Below are 26,231 nucleotides of genomic sequence, written 5' to 3' on the forward strand. Positions count from 1 at the left end.
CTCACTTCAACTGCTCTGGAGGAAGATGGGACCACCTGGGTTAGAAGTGTATTAGTACTTTTAAGAAGAGCCCTCCCTGGGGCACAAAGATAGAATCTACCCTTCTTCCTGAAATCTATGCACTTAAAGAAAAATAACTTATTTCATAATGTACCTGTCAGTTTAAGGATGCAAGAATATATAATCCTGCTATTAGAGTGCCTTATTTTAGGGAATTTTGCCACTGGTACACCTGAATATATGTACCATCTAATGTACATTTGCAAGGTTTGTAAAATTCAGACCTACTGATTTTGTAAGAGCATTTTAATACAATGTTTACTAAGTAACTAGACTATAACCAACAAAATAACCCTAACACTCTTCCAAGAATCAAAATTCTAATCTTGAGAAATGTTGCAATAGTCCCACGATCCCACAAACTGCATTAATAGGATGCCACTAACCCACATTTCCCATTGCATTTTCACATTTTTTTCAGAAATGAAACCCACACCACATAGAACGACAGATGCTTGGGGAGTTAAAGGCTGGGAACTTAATTTTCGCAGCTCAATGCACTCACAAGGTATCGTACATTATACAGCACTACATGCACAGAGTGAATTTTGTCAGTGAATTTCAGATTACCCTGTAAAATACACATTCTTAAGTCAGAATATATAGATTTGTCATTTTGCAGCCTTTATTTAATTGTACACACCAAATGTTCTTCACGGTCAACCACCCTCAGTGCTGCAGCAAGACACATCACTGGCTAATTATCAAGCAGGAATAGGGGAAAGAGAAAGCACCTTGAAGTTACAAAAAAAAATGAATGGGACCCATGGATCTGGGTCTTTTACTGTACCTGAACCTACTCAGCTGAAACCACACATACATCTGTAACACACCACTATTCCTAGTCAGTCGTATTCTTTCCCTATAGCAGTCTAACATGACCTGTATGGAACATTAAAAAGGGGTTTCTTTCCCACCACACCATCATCATAGGCAGTCCCTCGGGGTCGAGAATGACTTGCTTCCACATAAAAAGTTAGTACTCAGGTGACCGATTAACTCATTTTAAACGGTGGAAGATGCCTGTGCGTAAATTCTTTTAACGTGGGGTGGCCATTGCACACCAGCCACCACACGGGTTTGACGGAGCAAGTTCTTGGTCCAGTGGCAAGGGGATCCAAGACGACTGGAGACCAGGCTCCACCACATGTGCCAATACATGCACAAAAACTCAAACAAACTCCTACTATCCTCCTTCCTTCCTCCTTCTCACAGGACCTTTCTCTATGTGGAATCCATAGTACGCAATGTGAGCCTTACCTCATAAGAGGCTCAATCTACCGGCATTTCCATTTATTTTGCCACAAAATACATTAAAAAAAGATCCACAGTATTTTACAGCAGCCCATTAAGCATCATTGTCTAAGATACTGAAGGCGACAGGGGGTTGGGAAAAGGCACCTTGTAAGTTACGAAAGAAAATGAATGGGGAAAAAAACCTGAATACAGGGGTGTCCCACAGATCTGAGGCTTGTACTGTACTGAAACTACTCAGCTGAAACCACACATAAACATGTGTAATACACCACTATTTCTAGTCAGTCATATTCTTTCCCTGCAGCAGTCTAACGTGACCTGTATGGAACATTAAAAAAGGAAGGGTTTTCCACCACACAAGAGGCTCGATCCATTTTTTTTTCCACACAATACATTTTTTTTTAAAGCTCCACAGTACTTGGCAGCAGCCCACGAGGGGTTGACGGCACACGGCAGTAGTTGAGTGGAAGATGTCAGTGGGCCAGCCTGGGGTGGTCCAGGTGAGAGGCCCGCAGCAGCTGAGCGCCCAGTGCACCTGTCACTGAGGAGAATGGGCACAGCTCTGCTCCTCACTCCCCACACACACACACACACACACACACACACACACAGCCGCCTCATCCCCCACCGGCCTCTGCTGTCAGGCCTCCCCCTCCCCGATACTCACCACAACCCACGGCGCCAACCGACAACTGCCTGGGCTCCGCCGCCGCCCCCTCCTCCACTATCCCCTCCAGCCGAAAGATGGCGGCCGTTTGGAGTGAGACGGGCGCCCGCCGCGCCTGCCGGGAGTTGTAGTTCGCTCCGGCGCCGCGCCGAGCCGGGTCGGCGGCCGCTGGACTACAACTCCCGCCAGGGCTTGCGGCGCAGGCGCATTGCTGCGGCCGGGGCGCCGAGCACTCTGGGAGTTGTAGTTTCACGCACGACTCTAGGTCGCCGCAGGAGTCGCTGCCCAGTTATTGCACCAGGAGAGCTTGGGGACTTTTCAACCTATCCAGTTCCCCAAAAAATCCCCCTGGAACTTCCGCGGATCATATGCATCCAGTAAATTGCAGCAGATAAAAGGAGAAATTGAATTTCTCAGAGCCCCAAAGGAAATATTTCCCACATCACAGTTTGTACACAGTACTGTATTGTGCTGACAGGTGGTATGCAAATCAGTTTTAATGCCAAGTCTGATTTGTTAATCACTCTAAAGCGGTATGCAATCTCACGGTATTGTTACGAACGTACCTGACTAAACAGCTTTTTATTGTAACTTTTTGTAATGCTTGAAATTTTGATATTTTATTGCCACTTTAGCCCCATCATAAACACCTCTGTCTACCTATGCCTTATGCCTCTGTAAAACGGTGTTATTTTCATTGGTTGTTAAGATGATAACGCTAGGCCACAAATGCAACATAGTTACCATAGTAAAATATAAAATGTTAACATAGCAATTTGCAATAAGAATCGGAGGCAGGAGTAGGCTATGCGGCCCCTCGAGCCTATCTGGTAAATGTTAACACAAAAATCATGACAAGATGAAGTAAGATTTGTGGAGGGGAAAAGATGTATACCATACGTAAGGTTTTAATGATATATTGATATACCACTTTAAAATGGCTTGTTATATATATAATACTGGTGGATATTCTGTGAAATTGCTCATGGTGAGTTAGAGGATTTGGTGTTTTAAAAGAGAATGAGCATTATATTGTGTAGATAGAATGCAGTATCATATATTAAACGTGATGAAAAATTGGGAGGTAGAATTAGGAAAACAAACTGTGTTTGTAACTTACTTGTCGATTGGAGCGATCGACAATTTGCAGACAAGTGTAATGGAGCAAAGATCAGGTTACAAGAATTTATAAACTGTATAGTTTTATATCAATTTGTAGCTAAGTTTAGATGCTAGGATTTTAAAATGGAAACCATTTAGCATTGTGTGTCACTGTGGCTGAGTCAAAATCCGAACTCCGTACCTAACAGCACTGTGTTAGTACCTTCACCACATTGGTTCAAGAAGGCAACGCATCACCACCTTCTCAAGGGCAACTAGGGATGGGTTAGAAATGCTTGTCTTGCCCATTTCTCGAGAATGTAAAAAAAACATGGTTGCTGTCATGCATGGATGCTGGGGTAGCAGTCTATTAGCTAGAAGAAGCACACATGCATGTTTGTAATTTTAATTTTATATTGACCAATTATAGAGGACTCTGAAGCTAATGAGTAAACGGAGCATGTGGTGACATTGCAGTAAGGGGGGTCTGTGCATAGAGCTGAGAGCTTGGTCAGAAGTTGTGTTCGTGTTTATGGAAGAGAAGGAGAAAATTGTTGGACGTGAGGTTATGAATGTGTGTTTTTTCTATGAAAATTACATGATTGATGTTTAATATTATAAATTTGGTTTGTCAAGGCATATACTGGGCTGGATGAGAAAGCACATTGGCCAGTGAAAGGATTGTCATTATTATCCAACAGGACATTTGCCAATGCCTAATTGACATTTTTTGCACCTGATGCGAAACTTCAATATTGAGCCATGCAGCAATGTTACCCCTCTATAAAACAGAATGTTATTAGATGCTCTGTATAGGACTGTTAGCCCGCAGGAATTCTAAGATTTAAAAATGTGCAAAAGCATTAAGACTCATTCCACTGTGTTGTGGGGTGGTAGCAGGTACATACCTAAGATTCCTGAGAGGATTGTCAGGCAGATGGTGGTGTAGGGGTGGGGTGGCCTTGGGGTCAGTCCTTTTGATTAGCAGTGAGAGAGTGGAGTGTGTCCTTGGGGTCAGTCCTTACACATACCACAAATCCACACGAGGCACATTGTATGGACAAGGTCACTCTGTGACCTGCACCTTTATTCACAGGACCAAGAAGTGATGACCCTGCATGGGACTTCCCTTTATATACCTGGATTACCAGGTGAGGAGTGTCTCCCACAATTTCACCCCCTGTGGTCAATGTGTGCATTTCTCAAGTATATACAGTATTGCAGTGTTGTTACATACATGGAGCAATGCTGCGCCATCCACCACGCAGAATTCCCTGATTCTGGGATCGCCAGTTTTGGGAGCCTCCAGGCACACGGGCACTTCCAAAACCTCCGCATGAGCTCATGGGCGAACCCGGGGACTGGGAGAAATTTAGAACTCAGCAGAGGAGGACAAAGGGTTTGATTAGGGCAGGAAAAATGGAGTACGAGAAGAAGCTTGCAGGGAACATTAAGGCGGATTGCAAAAGTTTCTATAGGTATGTAAAGAGAAAAAGGTTAGTAAAGACAAACGTAGGTCCCCTGCAGTCAGAATCAGGGGAAGTCATAACGGGGAACAAAGAAATGGCAGACCAATTGAACAAGTACTTTGGTTCGTTATTCACTAAGGAGGACACAAACAACCTTCCGGATATAAAAGGGGTCAGAGGGTCTAGTAAGGAGGAGTAACTGAGGGAAATCTTTATTAGTCGGGAAATTGTGTTGGGGAAATTGATGGGATTGAAGGCCGATAAATCCCCAGGGCCTGATGGACTGCATCCCAGAGTACTTAAGGAGGTGGCCTTGGAAATAGCGGATGCATTGACAGTCATTTTCCAACATTCCATTGACTCTGGATCAGTTCCTATCGAGTGGAGGGTAGCCAATGTAACCCCACTTTTTAAAAAAGGAGGGAGAGAGAAAACAGAGAATTATAGACCGGTCAGCCTGACCTCAGTAGTGGGTAAAATGATGGAATCAATTATTAAGGATGTCATAGCAGCGCATTTGGAAAATGGTGACATGATAGGTCCAAGTCAGCATGGATTTGTGAAAGGGAAATCATGCTTGACAAATCTTCTGGAATTTTTTGAGGATGTTTCCAGTAAAATGGACAAAGGAGAACCAGTTGATGTGGTATATTTGGACTTTCAGAAGGCTTTCGACAAGGTCCCACACAAGAGATTAATGTACAAAGTTAAAGCACATGGGATTGGGGGTAGTGTGCTGACGTGGATTGAGAACTGGTTGTCAGACAGGAAGCAAAGAGTAGGAGTAAATGGGTACTTTTCAGAATGACAGGCAGTGACTAGTGGGGTACCGCAAGGTTCTGTGCTGGGGCCCCAGCTGTTTACACTGTACATTAATGATTTAGACGAGGGGATTAAATGTAGTATCTCCAAATTTGCGGATGACACTAAGTTGGGTGGCAGTGTGAGCTGCGAGGAGGATGCTATGAGGCTGCAGAGTGATTTGGATAGGTTAGGTGAGTGGGCAAATGAATGGCAGATGAAGTATAATGTGGATAAATGTGAGGTTATCCACTTTGGTAAAAACAGAGAGACAGACTATTATCTGAATGGTGACAGATTAGGAAAAGGGAAGGTGCAACGAGACCTGGGTGTCATGGTACATCAGTCATTGAAGGTTGGCATGCAGGTACAGCAGGCGGTTAAGAAAGCAAATGGCATGTTGGTCTTCATAGCGAGGGGATTTGAGTACAGGGGCAGGGAGATGTTGCTACAGTTGTACAGGGCCTTGGTGAGGCCACACCTGGAGTATTGTGTACAGTTTTGGTCTCCTAACTTGAGGAAGGACATTCTTGCTATTGAGGGAGTGCAGCGAAGATTCACCAGACTGATTCCCGGGATGGTGGGACTGACCTATCAAGAAAGACTGGATCAACTGGGCTTGTATTCACTGGAGTTCAGAAGAATGAGAGGGGTCCTTATAGAAACGTTTAAAATTCTGACGGGTTTAGACAGGTTAGATGCAGGAATAATGTTCCCAATGTTGGGGAAGTCCAGAACCAGGGGTCACAGTCTAAGGATAAGGGGTAAGCCATTTAGGACCGAGATGAGGAGAAACTTCTTCACTCAGAGAGTGGTGAACCTGTGGAATTCTCTACCACAGAAAGTAGTTGAGGCCAATTCACTAAATGTATTCAAAAGGGAGTTAGATGAAGTCCTTACTACTCGGGGGATCAAGGGGTATGGCGAGAAAGCAGGAAGGGGGTACTGAAGTTTCATGTTCAGCCATGAACTCATTGAATGGGGGTGCAGGCTAGAAGGGCTGAATGGCCTGCTCCTGCACCTATTTTCTATGTTTCTATGTTTCTATGGGAATTCCCTTGGTGGTGATGCAGTGAAGTCATGACATACTCACTCAGTAGCTACATTTGTCGGGGTTACTTTATGAGGTGGTGTTGGGGGGGGTGGGGGGTTGGGGATTGCTGTGGGGCGCAACCAATGAAGAAACCATTTCAAGGCGGTGGGAGGTGTGGGGGGGGGGGGGGGTGCGGTGGGCAGTGCACACATTCAATGGAAGAACGATTTCAAGGATCAGTAATCGTTGTCTTTGGCCCTAACCCTGTGCTCCTTTGGATTCCGAACTGGAGAATGCTGTTTGCACTGAGCAATTCGAGTCTGGGGCCAGCAGGCACTGGGTGTAGAGGTGCCTATTTGTTCAAAAACAACAACAACTTGTATTTATATAGCACCTTTAATGTAGTGAAACGTCCCAAGGCATGTCACAGGCGCATTATGAGATTTTAAAATTTGACACCGAGCCGCATAAGTAGAAATTAGCGCAGGTGACCAAAAGCTTGGTCAAACAGGTAGGTTTTAAGAAGTGTCTGGAAGCAGGAAAGAGAGGTAGCGAGGCGGAGAGGTTTAGTCAGGAAGTTCCAGAGCTTAGGGCCTAGGCAACAGAGACACGGCCACCGATGGCTGAGTGATTATAATCAGGGATACTCAAGAGGGCATAATTTGAGGAGCGCAGACATCTCGGGGGTGGGAGGGGGTTGTGGGGCTGGAAGAGATTACAGAGATAGCAAGATGCCAGGCCAGGGAGGGATTTGGCATCATGAGGCGTTACTTAACCGGAAGCCAATGTAAGTCAGCGAACACAGGGGTGATGGGTGAGCGGGACTTGGTGCGAGTTGGGACACGGGCAGCCGAGTTTTGGATCACCTCTAGTTTACGTAGGGTAGAATGTGGGAGGGCAACGTACATTGGTGCGTTGGAATAGTCAAGTTTAGAGGTAACAGAGGTATAGATGAGGGCTTCAGCAGCGGATGAGCTGAGGCAAGGGCGGAGACAGGCGATGTTACGGAGGTGGAAATAGGCGTGATACGTCCTTACTATACAGTATAAATGCACACGAGGCCCATGCTTGAGAGAAGGTCAGTCTGTGACCTATCCTTTATTCCATAGCACTCAAGTGATGGAAGTGGGTGGAGCTTCCCCTTTTATATCTGAAGATCCAGGTTCGGAGTGTCTCCCACAAGTTCACTACCTAGTGGTCATTGTTCTCACAGTGTACAACTTAGGTCAGATTATACATGGGTTACAATGCTGGTTGAATACATGACAAGGCGGTCTTGGTTATGCTGTGGATATGTGGTTGAAAGCTCATTTCAGGGTCAAATATGAGACAAAGGTTGCGAACAGTCTCATTCACCCTCAGACAGGAGTTGGGGAGAGGGATGGAGTCAGTGGCTAGGGAACGGAGTTTGTGGCGAGGACTGAAATCAATGGCTTTTGTCTTCCCAATATTCAATTGGGCATCTAACTTCTGCGCACCACAACAACTGCATCATAAGGGGCGATAGACATAACAATACTGGGCTGTAATATTAACCGAAAAGTCACCTTTGTGGCATGCTGTGAAAGATAAGCTTTTCACTTATTTAAACTATTCGAAAAAGAATAAAAGTTAAAAAAAAGACTGCTTTGTGAAAAGGGAACAACAGAAATACTCTTGCACCGGAAGTCACACCCTGTCAGTTTCATGTGTCTAAATCCAAGTGAATAAATCATAATTAATGATTTTGTATAATTTGAAATTAACTTCTAATTTTTGAGAAAGTTCCTGTAACTTGGTGGGAATAGCAGGACTGACAGCAATCACATACCCACCCACACGCACACACAAACAGAAAATAAATGGTGTGAGGTGAGATCGGATCGCGGCTGGAAACCCCCTCTGTAAATACCCCGAAAGGGGAGGGGAACAAGCGGCTGCATTCAGTATAAATCGACCTCTCCCTGTCCATTTCAAACTGAGCTGCAACAGCAAAAGCCATCGCTTTGGTCAAGCAAGGAATTTATTGTTCATTTTAGAAAAAAAAGTAGAGGCATCCACTCGTGATCGTGGAAAAAACATTGACAACCGCTTTCTTAACACAAGTTGGGAAAATCTGGTGCGGGCTTTTGGTCATGATGCTGAACCCACGTCTCCTGGCTTGCTGCATGTTCTGTCTGTTTCAGGTAAGTTTCAGTTAGGTGAAAGTTTGTTTCGGGTCTAAGTAAATAGTGAAATATCATTTGCAATTGAGTTAGATTGTATCCTTTTGCATTTTTATGAAAATAATTACATTTCTTTCTACATATTGATCAAACAGAATATGATAAGAATATGTTAACAGCAGTGACCCAGATTAAACCTGTAGAGACTAAAAGCTAATGGTTGAGGGACACCGTGGTCCAAGCCCTCCGCCTACTGCACTGCTTGGTATGGCCTGAGATTACATTGATGAGCAACCGTGGAACTGGCCCATGCAGTGCAGGAGGGTCGCAAGTTGGACCCCAGGTCTGTGCTGAGGGAGCTGGGTCTCAAGCGTGGCGGCTGTGGAGCTGCTCCGATTGGGCTCAGTGTCCTGGGCTAGTGATGGGAAGAGAAAGACAGATTGCTGTCCGGGCGAGGGTCAGTTGCGATATCCCGCCTGGTGGAATGGTCTTGCCAGCAATCTATCGGCTCAGGCATGTGCCTTGGGCAACGTTAAAATAAATGACTTGGTGGGAGAGCCGGTGATATGTTATTTTCTCTAGTTTTCACCTGTGCCTTTTGATCTGGCCGGGGACAATAGTTTGTAACCTGTTGCCTGTCCCGAGACTATTGATTACTGCTGAAAGTTTTCAATCAACAATAAGTTGTATTTATATCGCGCCTTTAACGTAGTAAAACGTCCCAAGGCGCTTCACAGCAGTATTATAAGACAAAACAGATACATTTGACACCGAGACACATAAGAAGAAATTAGGGCAGATGACCAAAAGCTTGGTCAAAGAGATAGATTTAAAGGAGGAAAGCAAGGTAGTGAGCGAGAGGTTTAGGGGGGAATTCCAGAGCTTGGGGCCCAGGCAGCTGAAGGCACGGCCACCGATCAGGGATGCTCAAGAGGGCAGATATCTCTGGGGGGCGTGGAGGTTACAGAGATAGGGAGGGGCGAGGCAATCAGTAGAGAAACTACTGTGTAACACAACCCTGTTTTTCAACCAACATAGTTTTGATGTGGTGAGAATGTAGAACTACTGCCTGGAGTGTTTGAGACGAGGGGAAGCTACAGAAATTAATAGAAGCATATGTTGATAATGCCAGATGAAATAAATAGTGGGAGGAGGTTCATGGAGCAGTTATAATCAGGGATGCTCAAAAGCAGAATTTGAGGAGTGCAGACATCTGGGCGGGGGGAGGTGGAGGCTATGAGGCTGAAGGAGATTTCAGAGATATGGAGGGGCGAGGCACCTACCTTGCCTTCAGCTGCCTGGGCACTGTACGCATTGTGTGTGCTGCGTGTGTGTGCTCCAGCAGTGAGGAGACAACCCCCAGGGCTGCAGAAGTCGCAGGCTCCATTGCTGACTCCCAGGAGCTTTCTGATCTAAGCTGCGCTAAGATTGAAGTCGCTGTTTACTTTATTATAACCAGGGGCTGAATTTAGTTGGGATTAATTAGTTTCCATCTTCTTTGCAGGCGCAAACTGTGCCTCTACTGTGTGTTGTCTACAGGAATTGGTCCTATGCTCTATTAGCATAGTAGTGTACAGCGTATAGCATCCTAGAATCTTACAGCACAGAAGGAAGCCATTCGGTCCATCGTGCCTGTGCAGGATCTTTGAAAGAGCGATCCAATTAGTCCTACTCCCGTGCTCTTTCTCACAGCCCTGCAAATCTTTCCTTTTTAAAGTATATATACAATTCTTTTTTGAAAGTTACTATTGAATCTACTTAAACTAAATTAGCAGGCAACATTGAAATACTAATTTCTATTTGTTTTCAACCTAGTGAGGGTTTTTGTCTAAAGATTATTCAGTCCAGGTGATAAGGAGTGTATTACATGGTCACTTCATAATTGGTAGGAAGGGAAGTACAGATAATATTAATCACAAGAGCAAAGCTGACACGGTTTATAATAAGCCTCTGAGGCGTCACACTGTGTATCGAGTAATACCTGGAATGTAGGGCCTGGTGTTTGATGTCCATGAGTGCAAAATACAAGAAAATGCAAATGCTAATAATACAAAGCAACTTTAAAATCATGTGATTCCCAGCACGAGAATGTGAGGTTGTTTTTCACAGAGAGGTGCCAGAGTTTTTGGCTATCACTAGTGTATATGCATCAATGGAAAATTAACAAAACACTTGCTCATTATCATAGGCAGTCCCTCGTAATTGAGGAAGACTTGCTTCCACTCTTAACATGAGTCCTTAGGTGGCTGAACAGTCCAATAGGAGAGTCACAGTCTCTGTAACAGGTGGGGCAGATAGTCGTTGAGGGAAGAGGTGGGTGGGACTGGTTTGCCGCACGCTCTTTCCGCTGCCTGCGCTTGATTTCTGCATGCTCTCGGCGACGAGACTCGTGGTGTTCAGCGCCCTCCCTTGTTATTGCACGGTGGAATACCAACATATGATTTCCAGTTATGGGGATAAGTTGCTAGATTATTGTGTTGTAACGTTCATGCCTACTATGATCACTTGGTGCTTGGCTTGTGTTGGGGAGGAATTTGACAAGATCACAAGATAATTCTGGATGAAGAAAGCCATTTGGCCCATCTTCATTCATCAATCTGGAGAGATTCAAATATCCCCACTCCCACATTGAATAATCAATTGTTTCTTAAATGATTCCAGAGGTTTTATCTCTATTTGGGAGTCAATTCTAATTTGAGCTTGTGTCTCTTAGTTCTATTCCTGTTTAATTTAAAATAATATGCTAGGTTACTTTTTCTATACCCTTAACAATCTTCTCATAAGAACATAAGAATTAGGAACAGGAGTAGGCCATCTAGCCCCTCGAGCCTGCTCCACCATTCAAAAAGATCATGGCTGATCTGGCCATGGACTCAGCTCCACTTACCCGCCCGCTCCCCATAACCCTCAATTCCCTTATTGGTTAAAAATCTATCTATCTGTGATTTGAATACATTCAATGAGCTCGCCTCAACTGCTTCCTTGGGCAGAGAATTTCACAGATTCACAACCCACTGGGAGAAGAAATTCTTTCTCAACTCGGTTTTAAATTGGCTCCCCCGTATTTTGAGGCTGTGCCCCCTAGTTCTAGTCTCCCGACCAGTGGAAACAACCTCTCTGCCTCTATCTTGTCTATCCCTTTCATTATTTTAAATGTTTCTCTAAGATCACCCCTCATCCTTCTGAACTCCAACGAGTAAAGACCCGGTCTACTCAATCTATCATCTCCGGAACCAGCCTAGTGAATCGTCTCTGTACCCTCTCCAAGGCTACTATATCCTTCCTTAAGTAAGGTGATCAAAACTGCACGCAGTACTCCAGGTGTGGCCTCACCAATACCCTGTACAGTTGCAACAGGACCTCCCTGCTTTTGTACTCCATCCCTCTCGCAATGAAGGCCAACATTCCATTCGCCTTCCTGATTATCTGCTGCACCTGCAAATGAACTTTTTGGGATTCATGCACAAGGACCTCCAGGTCCCTTTCGAACAGTCTATGTGTGACCACCAGCATGGGAGTGTGATGTTGTGTTGCCTGTGGCTCAGTGGGTAGCACTCTCATCTCTGAGTCAGAAGGTTGTGGGTTCAAGTCCCACTCCAGAGACTTGAGGCTGACACTCCAGTGTAGTACTGAGGGAGTGCTGCAATGTCCTGGTGCCGTCTTTCAGATGAGACGTTAGGTTGAGGCCCATTCTGCCCTCTCAGATGGAAAAGATCCTATGGCACTATTGTGAAGAAGAGCAGGGGAGTTATCCCTGGTGTTCTGGCCAATATTTATCCCTCAATCAACATTACTAAAAACAGATCATCTGGTCATTATCACATTGCTGTTTGTGAGACCTTGTGTTGCAAATTGGATTCCCACATTAGAACATAAGAAATAGGAATAGGAGTAGGCCATACAACCCCTCGAGTCTGCCCCACCATTCAGTAAGATCATGGCTGATCTGATCATGGACTCAGCTCCACCTCCCTGCCTGCTCCCCATAACCCCTTATTCCCTTATCATTTAAGAAACTGTCTATTTCTGTCTTAAATTTATTCAGTTCTCTGAGGCAGCGAATTCCACTGATTTACAACCCTTTGAGGGAAGAAATTTCTCCTCATCTCTGTTTTAAATGGGCGGCCCCTTATTCTAAGATCATGCCCTCTAGTTCTAGTCTCTCCCATCAGTGGAACAGGAACCACTCGCCAAAAGTACTTCATTAGCTGTAAAGTGCTTTGGGACATCCTGAGGTTGTGAAAGGCGCTATAGAAGTATAAGTCTTTCTTTTTCCATAACATGATCTCTCAGACTGAAGCGTCTAGGCTGAAAAGTCCAAGTTTCTCATAACTCAACTCCTGACATTAAGAATCAGCCTCGTGGCTCTCCTCTGCAACAACTCTTGTGTTTGAGTGCCTCCCTTGTTTTTTAGATGACCAGAAATGAATGTAGTATTCAAGGTGCAGTTTGACCTGAGCATTATAAGGTTTGACCATTACTTGCTCTGATTTATAGCTTGGTGTTTTGGCTATGTAGTTGGTTCTGTTGAACATGTTTAGTTTCAAATCTTCTAAGACTCCTAGGTCTTACAATGGTAACACTATAGCGTTTCAATTTTGCGTCTCCCATTTCTCAACCTATACTGAAGGGAACCCTCTATCCTCCAACCAACTCTACTTCTCTTGAATTTCTGTAAGATATTTATCTGTAATATATAAAATAAAATGTATAAAATAGGGACGTAATTACGAGTTTAAAATGCAGACTGCATATTTTATATTATACATCAATATCTTATTAAAAAAACCTTACACCTAGTCCAATTATCCTCCACAGTCTAATCCCACTTCATCTAAAGATCACAATAGGTTTAGACTGCCCATGTGCAAGTCACAGGAGATTGACGAGTTATATGCTAAAACCTTTGTGCCCGTAATGTATAAATGTTTAAATAATAACAAAATTAATATTTTTGTGGCAGTACTTGCATTTCAAATATGAGAAGTGAGAACGTTTGAGGAGTGCAACTTGTGGGTGTAAATTACACTCCCTATGGTGTCCGTGGGGGTACAGAGCGGCATTTGCTAGAGAGAAGGCAGAATGTGTGAAAAACACAAGGTCCATTCTAAAAGGTATATTTTAAAAACAACAATGACACCATTTCCTTTTTGATACAAGTCGAGAAAGTTATACTTTCCAGCTCTTCGTTGCTCTCTAGTTAGGCAAGTAAAACTTTCATTTGTGTACAAGCAGGCTGAGGGATAAATGCTGGCCAGAACACTGGGAAAAATCCACATTTCTTTGAATAGTGCCATGGGATCTTTTACATCCACCTGAGAGAGCTGAGGGGCCTCAGTTTAACATCTCATCTGAACGACAGCACCTTCAACAAGGCAGTGCTCCTTCAGTGCTGCACTGGAGTGTCAGCCTGGATTATGTGAGGCTTCAACCCATGACCTTCTCACTCTGAGGTGAGAGTATTACCACTGAGCCAAGGCTCACTGGCATTCCAGTGTTGGCTACATTTTAATATTAGTGTAGAGCTGCCAGGACATTCAGCTTTCTGCCAAGATGGGAGTTTGAAAAGTTTACACAGTTAACTTTTTAAAAGTGCCAGTCTTGGCTCAGGGGTAGCACCCTTGCCTCTGAGTCTGAAGGTTGTGGCTTCAAGTCCTACTCCAGAGATTTGAGCTCATAATATAGGTTGACACACGAGTGCAGTGCTGAGAGAGTGCTGCACTGTCGGTAGTGTTGTCTTTTAAATGAGACGTTAAACCAAGGCCCTCTCAGGTGGATATGAAAGATCCCATGGCCATGGCACTATTTGAAGAAGAACAAGGAAATTCTCCCAGTGTAAGAAAATGCTGGAAATACTCAGCAGACCAGACAGCATTGTGGAGAGTTCTCCCAGTGCTCAGGCCAATATTTATCCCTCAATCAGCATCACTAAACCAGGTTATCGGGTCATTTATTACATTGCTGTTTGTGGGATCTTACTGTATGCATATTGGCAGCTGGGTTTCCCTACCTTACAACAGTGACTATATGCGAGTCCTTCTCTTAAACTCTGCTTTGCACTGATGGCAACCATACCACAGCTGGCACACAGTGAATGTGAATCTAACTCCTTACAGTGGTCTTATACCACATGCCAAAATGTGAACTGCCATCAGTTCGACAAAGCTGATGCAGTGTGTGCAGTGTAACGGGCCCTTTAGGTAATTCCCTTTGCTACTGCAGCTAACCAGAATCTGCTGCAGCCGTGCCACTCTTATGGGAGCTCAGTCTTGTGTTGGTTTGTCACTAGGGGACTTTTGAAAGTAAACCGTCCTTCCCCACCCAATAAGCTGTGGTTTAACAGAGTTTCTGGGCTTGTATCAACAGGAAGTCTTTGTTTGTAAACTCTACCTTTTTAACCATTTATTGTAAAATTAAATTAATTTAGAGATAATATTATTTGGACTTTTTTCACTGGAAAGCTGTGTGGAGGAACAGGCATCATAATAAAACAACAATTTGCTTATATCGCACCTTTATTGTAGTAAAATGTCCCAAGATGTTCACAGGAACGTAATCAGGCAAATATTGACACAGAGGTGACCAAGAGCTTGGTCAAAGATGTAGGTTTTAAGGAGCATCTTAAAGGAGGAGAGAGTGGTTTAGGGAGGAAATTCTAAGACCTAGACTGCTGAAGGCACGGCCACCAATGGTGGGGCAATGAAAATTGAGGATGCACAAGAGGCCAGAATTGGAGGAACGCAGAGTTCTTGGAGGTTTGTGAGGCTAGAGGAGATTACATAGCTAGAGAGAGGTGAGGCCATAGAGGTATTTGAACATGAGGATGAGAATCTTAAAATGGAGGAATTGCTGGACCAGAGGCCAATGTAGGTGAGGAAACAAGAAGTCCTGATTGGCTGATGTCAGGCTGCAGATTGCAGGGGGAAGGGGAGACTGGGGAAGTAGCAAGTTGCAAGGGAAGCTGTTTTGGATCGATTCAGTGAAAGTGATGTGAGCATTTGGATGATTCCTACTTAATTATATACATCTCCAGGAGATGCGGTTAGCAAGAATGTCTAAAAATAACATGGGTGAATTGTAACATGCAGCGACAAGGGGTAAACTCTTTATTTGGGGAATTTTTTCCACCCCCCCCCCCCGCACTTATAGAAAGAAAGCAAGGAAGATACAGCGCCTTTTACGATCACGTCTCAAAGCGCTTTACAGCCAATGAAGTACTTTTTGGAGGGTAGTCACTGTTGTAATGTGGAAAACATCCCCAGCATTGAAGCACTGACCACGCTTGATCAGCTCCGCTGGGCAAGTTTCATTGTTTGCATGCCAGACACGAGACTCCCAAAACAAGCCCTCACTTGGAACTCCCTCACAGCAAACGAGCCAAAGGTGGGCAGTGGAAATGTTACAAGGACACCCTCAAAACCTCCCTGATAAAGTGTGACATCCCCACTGACACCTGGGAGTCCCTGGCCAAAGACCGCCCTAAGTGGAGGAAGTGCATCCGGGAGGGCGCTGAGCACCTCGAGTCTCATCGCCGAGAGCATGCAGAAATCAAGCGCAGGATGCAGAAAGAGCGTGCGGCAAACCAGTCCCACCCTCCCTTACCCTCAGCGACTATCTGCCCCACCTGTGACAGAGACTGTGGTTCTCATATTGGACTGTTCAGCCACCTAAGAACTCACTTTAAGAGTGGAAGCAAGTCTTCCTCGATTCCAAGGGACTGCCTATGATGATGATGAATGTGGGAAACGTAGCAGCCGATTTGTGCACAACAATCTCCCACAAACAGCAATGTGATAATGACCAGATAATATAATTTGGAACAAAGGCTGGTTTTATAGCAAACAGCAGTTTAGTATAGAGGTCCTACTTAAAAAATAAACACCTTCCTTTGGAATAAAATCAATCAATTGCAAAGAAACTGGTTATCACGGAGCAGAAAGAGGGCATTTTTTCCAATCGTAGCTATGTCAATGCTAGTGTCTTTAACTGACACTATCTACTCTTAATCCCAATTCCCCGCTCGTTCCTATCTATGTGTTAGTAAAATTCTGGTGTAGGCCATGTTCTTCCTAGCCTCAAACTTTACTTCCTGTTGTCCTGATTTTTGGGCACACTTTTCTGCCAACATTTACCAACGTAAATTGCAATGACATTTCCCATTCAATGTTTCTGTGCAGTTGCGGGCTCTATCACCACATGGACTGCAGCAGTTCAAGGAGAAGACCCATCATCCCCTATTCAGAGCAATTAGGGACGGCCAATAAAAGTGGCCTTGCCAGCATCATCTACATCCTGCGAACAAATATTGTAAAGGTCCATGGCCACCAGGTGGTGCTGTGGAGCAAGTTTCTGAAGACCCTCTCCCAACTCAGTCACCATCTTGAATATAAAACTTACATCCATCAACTGACCATGGACAATGTCACAGGCAACTTACTAGAATCTTATAATATTTTTTCAAAGAGTCCTTGGCGAGTTGCTGCAGTGAATCCTATAGATAGTATAAACTGCAGCCACACTGCGCCGATGGTGGAGGGAGTGGATGTTTCAGGTAGTGGATGGGCTGATGATCACGCCATCTCAAGACCTTTCCTAATTTTGAAAACTCCTATTAGATTAATCTGCTTTCTTGCAGTGAAAAAGGCCTTGATCTTTGAGCTCTTTCTGATTGCTGTAACCTCTCATTCTCAATATCAATCCAGTAAATCTTCACTGCACCCTTTCCATGACTCTAATATACTTCTTATAACAAGGTTCCTGTATAGAACCTAGAATTCTCTTTCTACCACCTTTAACGATCGACGTATCCGCACTCCTAGATCTCTCTGTTCCTCCACTCTTTAGGAATCTTACCAGTTAAGCTGTACATCCTTTCCTACATTACAACAGCGACTACACTCTAAAAGTACTTTATTGGCTGTAAACCACTGGTCATGAAAGGCGCTATATAAATCCAAATCTTTCTTTCTTTCATTGTTCTTTTACTTAAAGTAGGCTATGTTACAATTTTTCTGAATTGAACTGCCTCTGCCACCTCTCTGCCCACTCCTCAAAACTGTCTATGTCCCCTTGCAATCCCCTGGACTCTTCCTCACAGATTGCTGTGCCTAATTTGGTTTGATCAATAAACTTCTACATTATGCCTCTTGTGCCTATGTCCAAATCATTTATATAATTGGAAAACCAAAGAGGCCCCAGCACAGATCCCATCATCTACATCACACCAAGCCAAAAAAAAAATACCCTATTCTCTACTCTTCTGGCCATTCCTCTATCCATGTGGCTATATTAAGTTTGATTCCTGGTCAGTTAGCTGAAGACAGTTGGGGTGCGAAAATTGGCCTCAGCACCTTTGGAGTAGGGAAGATGCAAATCAACTGAGGTCTATGCTTCTGGTTGCGCTCCCCGTGACCCCTCTCCCCAGTAAGCTGTGCTGAAGTTGGGTAAGGACAGGATTGGGCTCAGCTGCCAATACCTTGCACAGTTGAACAACCTGCCGCCATTCACTGTCTGGAGTCACTGAAGAAAAGCTACTCAGACGAGGAACTAAAAGGTGATTGGCATCGATGGCACCGAATGCCAGAGAGGTTGACACGTCTTCAGAGAGAAGGGGGAGGAGGGGGGGGAGAAAAACCAGCACAAGCAGACAACAATTCCTTCTTTACATGCTGCATCACCGACTACTATGACTATAACAAGTATAAATTACTGTAAGTATGATCGAATAACAGTCGAATCACATGCCGGGTGTGTCCTGGAGGCTAATTCACTGGGGAGGGGGCGGGGGGGAACAGATGTCAGTTAATGTGCAAAACCACAGGATGGCGGCGGGGGGTTTCACAGGAAAAACCCTAGCATACCAGGTCCGGTACAAAGTAGATGCACAGCCACATACATCACTCTCTGCTTTCTCGCTGCTATCTTTTCAGCATTCTGTTTTGCATAAGCCAAAACACCATGTTCGAAGCGTGCATGAAAATAAATGAGGAAGTTGTATTTGAGGGAAGTAGATGGATGCAGTGTTCCTGAACTGTCGCCAGCCAGCATCACTGAGCAAAGCCAGATAAAGGTTTGATCGGATTGTTGGAGGTGCCAGTGCACACCGCACCACGAAGACCTGTTCAGCTGCATTCGAGTCGTGAAGACATTCAGCGCTTGTGCTCATATCATCAACAGTAGTTTACAGGATCCGGTACATCTTCTGATCTCGGTCACACATCACAGGGAAACATTGCGCTCAAGCCGGGTGTGTTCCCACAAATAAGGAGGAAACAAATGGGAGGAAGTGTAATTCAATACGGATTACATGCATATAAAATGGTAGCACTGCAGGAGGCCTCAGACATGATCCTCTATTTGCCCACCAGATGGGGCAGGTAGAAAAACTGGATGGTCTAAGCTTAACTCCAGCTCACACGGGTGGGATTAATGTCTCCTCTATCTCTTAACTGTAAGGGCCCGATGTAAGTAAGTTTGGGCAGCCTTGATGCAGTTTCTAGCAGAGGCATCAGGTGCAAAGACAGTCCTGTCTAGCAATCGCATTCAAAGAGGCTGAGGTTTGGGAAATGGAAACATGATTACACTTGGTGCTGTAGGAGTCACTCTTCTGAGCCCGGGGCTGAGGAATGCTGTTGAGTCGAATACAAGGAGCTTTACACTGCATCTGGCTGTTAGACCTGACCTGGGACTGCTTGATGCTGATACTGGGTGGCTGAACTGGGAAGAGTTCCAATCTTCAGTACCAACATTCCTCGCCTTAATGGGCACAGAAGTTAAAAAATAAACTGGATTGTATATTGTGTTCCAACCTGAATGTCAGATTTATCCTGCTCTCTGTTAGTCTCTCAGAAACATCCAAATACACGCTTGTTATATTTAATTTTGCACCGAGTATATAGGGATTAAAAAAAAACAGGAATTCACGAGTGAATCCCCATTGGAATCTCTTGGGCATTTCCTCAAAAGTTCCCTGCAGGCAGTTTTTATAGGTTAATTGTCAGGCTATGGCAAATTGGGTCGGAGGTTTGTGGATTTATGTCCTACATCACGAGTTTGAGATTATAATTTAAAAGCCGTCACTGAAGTTAATTGATGAGATGTTAACTAAGGCCATGATTCAGGTCAATGTTAAAGGTCCCATGGCACTATTTGAAGAAGAGCAGGGAGTTTTCCCATTCTTTCCAATACTGCCAAAAACACGGTCCAACCAATCACTGCAGTGCTGTTTTGTATGATCTTACTGTGTACATAATCTAAACTCAGTTGTCACACAATCACTTCTGAGTCAGAAGGTTGTGGGTTCAAGTCCCACTCCAGGACTGGAACTTTTAATCCAGGCTTGCGCTTGAGTGCAGGACTGAGGGTGTGCTGCATTGTGGGTGTTGCTGTGTTTTAGGTGAGACATTAAACCGATACCCCATCGGCCCTCTCAGGTGGACATAAAAGAGCCCATGGAACTATTCAGAGAAGAGCAGGGGAGTTCTCCTGGTGTCCTGGACAATATTTAGCCCTCAACCTGCACCATTAAAACATATCCCCTAGATGTTCATCTCATTGCTGTTTGCTATGTGCAGATTGGCTGCTGACATTTTCCTACAACCAAGAATGACTACACTTCTTTAGTAGTTCAGTGGCTGTAAAGCGCTTTGGGTAGTCCTTAGGCTGTGCTATATAAATGCAAGTTCTTTGTTGGAGGTTATGCACAGTTGCGATCTTGGTTTTAGTGAACTGTGCCTTGGTGTGGGACCTGAGTTGGCCTTTGATGGCTGACCTCAGTCTTCAGGGATTATCAGTGTGGTAACTGTCTCACTTTACTGCTGTCCTTGCTTCATATCGAGAATCATACAGCACAGAAAGAGGCCATTTGGTCCATCGTTCCTGTGCCTGCTCTGTGAAGGAGCTCTCCAATTAGTCCCACTCCCTCTGCTCTTTCCCCCATCGCTCTGCAATGTGTTTCCCCTTCCAACTATATGTTACTATTGAATTTGCTTCCACCATCCTTTCAGGCAGTGCATTCGAGATCTTGGCAACTCGCTGCGTAAAAAATATCTCCTAATCACTCCTCTGGTTCTTTTGCCACTCACCTTAAACCCCTGTGTCCTCTGGTTACTGACTCTCCTGCCAGGGGAAACTGTTTCTTCCTATTTACTCTATCAAAATACCTAACTAGGAATAAAAGACCTGCTGCAGTATAAAGACTTTAAAGGGGCCAAAATTCCCCCCTTTTTTTAAGGGCTGTTACCATCTCTAAGAGGCGGAAACAGGTTTCCGTCATGCCCCGACTTTCCGCCCACCCAGCATGCCGACCCCTTACCGTCGGGTGGTGACCCCTTTCCCGCCCCGCGGGGGAAGTTGCCCCGCATGAGCGCAGCTGCTGGCAGTCGGTGAAACTGACAGCTTCACGAGGCGAAAACTCAAGAGGATGCAAGTCCCCTTTAAGAAAATCCATATGACACAGGCTTCACCTCTTTTCCTGCCAAAACGTGGGTCCAGAGACAGACGTTCGTAGGATTGATGATATCACCATGGCACAGTATGCAACATGCCTGCTGACAGCGCAGAAGCGATTGTTAGTAAAAAAAACTATGGGATTTTTTTCTGGTTTTCCCCTCATGTTCAGGAGGTAATCACTTTTTTACCAATTTACCAATCATGAACACATTCAGGAATTTATCAGTGGAAATCCACACCATTTAGTGCCAGTTAGTGTGAAACGAGGATTGGTTTCTGTGCTGTGGGCTCAGTGAACTGGACTGGAAGTCCCCAAACTATTTTTTCTCTGCCTCTAATGGGCAAACAAGTCCTGCGATAATTGCCACTCCTATACCGTTGATAAGAGCTTTTGTTACCTCACACATGCAGTATCAGAGGGTGTACAATATCTGTACTGTTAATAGCCCTGATTCATTTATATAAAGCAAATTATTCATTATGGCACTTGACATATGAGCCAAAGCTGGAGTCTGCCAGCTGCAAGTCTGAACTTAACTTAATACAGGATGTAGAAAACTCCCTCCAGTTAAAGACAGTGAAAAATTACCCTTTACATTAAAGCATGAGTTTAAGAAGCATATTCCTGAGGTCATAACCCATTGGAGTAGTATTTCTCTGGTTAAAAACAATTGGTAGCTGTACTGTGTGGAGCAGCATTTTTGTGGTGGATTACAGCTTCTTCACAATACAATGAGCCCCGTGTTTTCAGTGAGAGGTAATCCTAAGAAAAATGTTGACTGACTGCAAAAATCGTAACAGATACATTTGAGCAGCAAGCGACCAGAATGCGTCTCATTATAAAGCTGCTCTGTTATAAAAGAAAAGTAAACAAAGAGCGGAATTCTGTGAAAGTTTCTACTCGTCACTAATTGGAAATGTTTAGGAATTAGTTTACATTTTAATTTCAGTGGTGTTTCTATTGTTTGAGCCTGCTCTCCACTCCTTTTCTGTGGGTACAAGCTCGGCCTGCTGCTGTACAGTTTATAGACTCCAGCACCCATCACATGGGCTTAGTGGGGAGCACCCTCGCCGTTGCGTCAGAAGATCATGGGTTCAAACCCCACTCCAGAAACTTAAGCGCACAATCTAGTCTGACATTTCCGGTGGAGTACTGAGAGAGCGCTGTACTGTCGGAGGTGCCGTCTTTTGGATGATACCTATGTTGTATGATTCTATGATTCTAACCGTCACATCAACTGAGCTCACCAAAGGGTCAAGTGGATAATAGCGGCTTCCAAAGTGGGCCTGGTCCCTATATACTGGATGACCCTTGGCTAATCCCTGATCTGATTTAACTGGTCTCAGTCAGGGGCTACAATCGATGTCAGTGTACTGGGGTCATGGAGAGGAAAATTAACTCTCTCTCCAGTGACAGCTGATGGAAAGTGTATGTGTGTAAATGTTGGCTGGGGATGGGCTCTGGGCAAGTCCTGAACAGTCAAAGTCTGGCTCACAGCCAGAGTACAGTCGCATGGACATGGTACAGGAGGGCAGTAAACCCCATGAAATTTTACCCCAGAACGAGTCTGTGCCTTCAAGAGAGAAAGGAGATTAGAGAGATAAAGAGACAATTGTAACCTAACTCACTGAGCGGGAAACCCGGGGGAACGCCAGTTTTACACCCCACCTGTAATGTATTTGCTTCATGGGTTCTTTGCTGAAGAATTCATAGCAACACATTGCTATTAAGAACTACTTGGTTTATTAGCAAAGGTTTAACAATCACACTGCACATTACCAGTTCATCCACCAGGCTCACAACCACCTGCCTCATCATGGATCCCCTAAACCCAACTGGCTGGGGTTTTATTGAGTCTTGTGAACATCACATGACTGGCTATGCCACTCCCAACTCAACAGCTCTACAACTATTTTGTGTTGAAACAATCAAGTGCCCCCTGATTAAAAGGAGGGGTTGGGGGGGGGGGGGGGTCACACTCCAAGAACTTTTCAAGTGCCCTTTTTTTGAGAGCACCAAAAAACACAAATTATACAAGTACCCCCTGGCTAAAAGGGGGGGGGGGGAGTGGGGGCACTAAAACCGACAAACTTAAACAAGTTAAACTTTAGACGTGGTTAAAATTAAAATTTGGTTGCCGGGGGTGATGATGCACTCCAGTCCCTCCGGCACCCACCTCTCGCAGAAGGCCGCGAGCGTCTACAGCTCTACAAACCCGTGAGCATACTCACAGGTGCATACACCGCCCAATATTACTCTCCACTGACTTCAATGGACAGTCAGTCTGACGGGCCGGATAAGTTAAAATTGAGCCCCCGGTGGGCACAAACACCATGGGACATGCCGCAGGGTTGAGAGTCAAGGCACTCAGGCAAACATACAGAGAAGGATCGGAAAGGATCAGCCGGTCCATCAGGCCAGTTCCATCCCGTCACGCACCCTAAACACCCCACCCCGTTCCCCCCTCCTTCCTCACTTACACAATCTCCTGGTAGAGGCAAAACAAATCAGAGAAAAGACAGCTTGAGCCAATTTAAGGAGAAGAAAGAAACTGTGGGAAGTTCCACTCTGTCCTCTGAAGGCGGTCAAGCACACACCAGAAGGCTGTGGTGACTGATCTCTGTAGTCTCAGTTAACACAACCACCATCTGTGATTCAGTGTCATGTTTGAAATTTATTTGGGATTTTTCAGTAACAAGGAAGTAACTGTTTCCCTGACAGCCATATGAACTTTGGAAACTTTTTGCATTTCTGAGGCCAGAGGTTCTAATAAAAGTGATTCCTCATTTTTCCAAAAAGAAGCCTGTTCAAACAGGGGAATGCCAGTGATTCACGGTGAGGTGCTGAATGTTTATGAAAAGGCCATATATCCTTTATTTGACGAGGAAAGGGCCCATCACTGTTCTGTGCGGAGTTCGGCGATCTCACGCAGTGACACCAAAGGTGGTGCTGTAATTAGCCTCTGGTGTTAGCCAAGGCGGTGCGGTGGGTTGGGGGTTGGGAGGAGGGTGGAGAATCAGACAGGATGCTGCTACTCCTGCTGGACAGTGAGCGAGCACAGGCCTTGGGCAAGGATGGATTCAAGTTCAGCTGTGGTGCTCACCTTGACCAAGTGGCCTGCCAGACATTAGCTGGGCTCACATGTACTGAAGGGCCAACAAGAACCAGCACTTTCAGGGGAGAAGGGAGAAAATATTGGGTGGGGGTTAATTAAGAAAAATTGGTACATGTATGACTCCAGATCATCAGGGCAGGAGGAGGAGCCATAATTGGGAATGTCCTGGGGAAAATGGGAAACATGCCAGTTGGCAAAGATTTTGTTCGAACTAGTGTCAAACACAACAGCAACTTGCATTTATATAGCACCTTTAACGTAATAAAATGTCCCAAGGCGCTTCACAGGCGCTGACAAAATTTGACACCAAGCCAAAGAAGAAGACATGAGGACAGGTTTTAAGGAGCGTCTTAAAGGAGAGAGAGTGGTAGAGAGACGGAGAGAGAGTGGTAGAGAGACAGAGAGAGAGACAGAGAGAGAGAGAGAGGGGTAGAGAGACAGAGAGAGAGAGGTAGAGACAGAGAGAGAGAGAGGTAGAGAGGTAGAGAGAAAGAGAGGTTTAGGAAGGGAGTTCCGGATCTAACTATTTCAGATTCCAATTATTCAAAAGATTCAGATTTGAATTCCAGTGTCAAAGAGATGTGTAATTTATATTACTTCATACACAGAACCTAAGATACAACAGGCAGAGTTGGCTCCCCTTTCCCTGCCAGTTTAACATGTTTTGGACTGGACACGTGCCGTGCCGTAGGGTTTGTCCATGGAGGAATGGCTAGGTGTGTGTGTGTGTGTGTGTGGATGATTTGGCTGCACTGTTGTCTGTAAGTGGACGCGGGTTCTGATTTTCATTCTGTGCCTGTGCTTCTTTCTCAGTGTTGTCCCGTCTCGAGCAACGCCTGCGATAGCGTGGCCCAGTACTCAAAGTTCGGCAAGTGTTGTTCAAAGTGCCCGGCTGGTGAGTTATGACATTAAAATAACAACGGTTGAAGCAGAGGTCCTGAGCTATAGGAACTCAGGAAAAGGAGGAGGCCATTCAGCCTTTTCTGCCCTTCACATTTCAGCTCCACTGCTCTTCTTTGAAATAGTGCCAAGGTATAGCAGATGGGCCTAAGTTTATCGTCGCCTCCAAAAGACGGCATCTCTGACAGTGCTGCACTCCCTCAGTACTGCACTAGCCCAGACTTTTGTCTCTGGTGTTGAACCTTGAACCCACAACCTTCAAAGTCAGAGGCAAGAGTGCTGCCCACTGAGCCATAGCTGGCACTGTAAGGTGCCATCATCCTCACAGCCTCACTTCAAATGGCCATTTTTCAGTTGTGAGCTCGGACAGTGAGTGCTAACAGGCTATGTGACCATGGGAGGCAGTGCAGTGAGCCCGATCCTGCCCTTACTTGCACATTCCAGTCAGGGGAGGGGGGGGGGACCCAAGGATGCCAAGGCATCAAGAACAATTACAGTGTCCCTGCCACTGTCAGAGTTGAGATCAGGTAACGGACTGTAAGCTGAATCGGCGATCCTTTCTACCCACTGGTGTGGATCAGAAGCAGGCAGCATGGTGCAGTTACCCACTGAGATAGTGGTGGAGGCTGCAGGGTTGATAGTATGGGTGGAGATTTCTGAAATCTGGACCATTCCGCCCACCTGTTTAGAGGGGAAGATGGTCTGACTGAATCGAAGGCTGTAAAGGAAAGACTTACTCCAATGGCAAGTGCATTTGCTGTGCTGAGTATGCTGAACCTTTGTTTTTGCAGGCACCTACACTAGGAGTGAATGCACCGAGGAAAAGGATGCCGAGTGCCATCCTTGTGGCCATGGACTTTATCAATCAGAGTGGAACACATTGGACCATTGCCAAATGCACAAAAGCTGCAACAGTAGTAGGTATCAATTACTGCCAAGTGTCTAATTAACTAGGACCCAAAACCGGCTCCTGCTTGTCCTAGGGACCGACGCTGTCCTTAAATAGTGTGTCTGCACCAATTCCCACATCGACGTAAAGCCACTGCTTGTTTGAAGCACTGCATCAAGCTCCGGATTAACATCGCCCAATGCCCCTGCTCCCGCTCCACTATCCCACTCCTCCTAGTGCCCAGCCTTCAGCTGTGAGCCTGGTCACTGAGTGGCACCAGCCTGTTTGACCACTAGGGGGCATCACAACCAAGTTGGCCCCCACCTTCATTAAAAAATGCTTGG

The 26,231-nt window shown here is 45.1% G+C and overlaps 2 protein-coding genes across 8 annotated transcripts in view; one reads left to right on the forward strand and one right to left on the reverse strand.

Annotated features, from left to right (window-relative positions):
- Positions 1 to 2,065, reverse strand: part of LOC139277473 (AP-1 complex subunit gamma-1-like) — a 159,576-nt gene extending 157,511 nt beyond the window's left edge. For 4 of the 7 annotated variants that reach the window (XM_070895968.1, XM_070895963.1, XM_070895972.1 and 1 more), the window contains exon 1: positions 1,985 to 2,065. The gene's annotated coding sequence lies outside the window, so the exon portion shown is untranslated. The remainder of the gene's footprint in view (positions 1 to 1,984) is intronic. The other 3 variants (XM_070895967.1, XM_070895966.1, XM_070895964.1) reach the window with 3 other exon arrangements.
- A 6,300-nt stretch (positions 2,066 to 8,365) lies between these two features.
- The window catches only part of LOC139276873 (tumor necrosis factor receptor superfamily member 5-like), a 28,934-nt gene continuing 11,068 nt past the window's right edge, over positions 8,366 to 26,231 (forward strand). Inside the window, exons 1-3 of the mRNA XM_070894869.1 lie at positions 8,366 to 8,553; positions 24,912 to 24,993; positions 25,790 to 25,915. Coding sequence (XP_070750970.1) covers positions 8,503 to 8,553; positions 24,912 to 24,993; positions 25,790 to 25,915 — 259 coding nt within the window. The 5' untranslated portion in view covers positions 8,366 to 8,502. The remainder of the gene's footprint in view (positions 8,554 to 24,911; positions 24,994 to 25,789; positions 25,916 to 26,231) is intronic.

Source organism: Pristiophorus japonicus, chromosome 12 (assembly GCF_044704955.1).
Source record: "Pristiophorus japonicus isolate sPriJap1 chromosome 12, sPriJap1.hap1, whole genome shotgun sequence".
In the NCBI taxonomy this organism is placed as follows: domain Eukaryota; kingdom Metazoa; phylum Chordata; class Chondrichthyes; family Pristiophoridae; genus Pristiophorus; species Pristiophorus japonicus.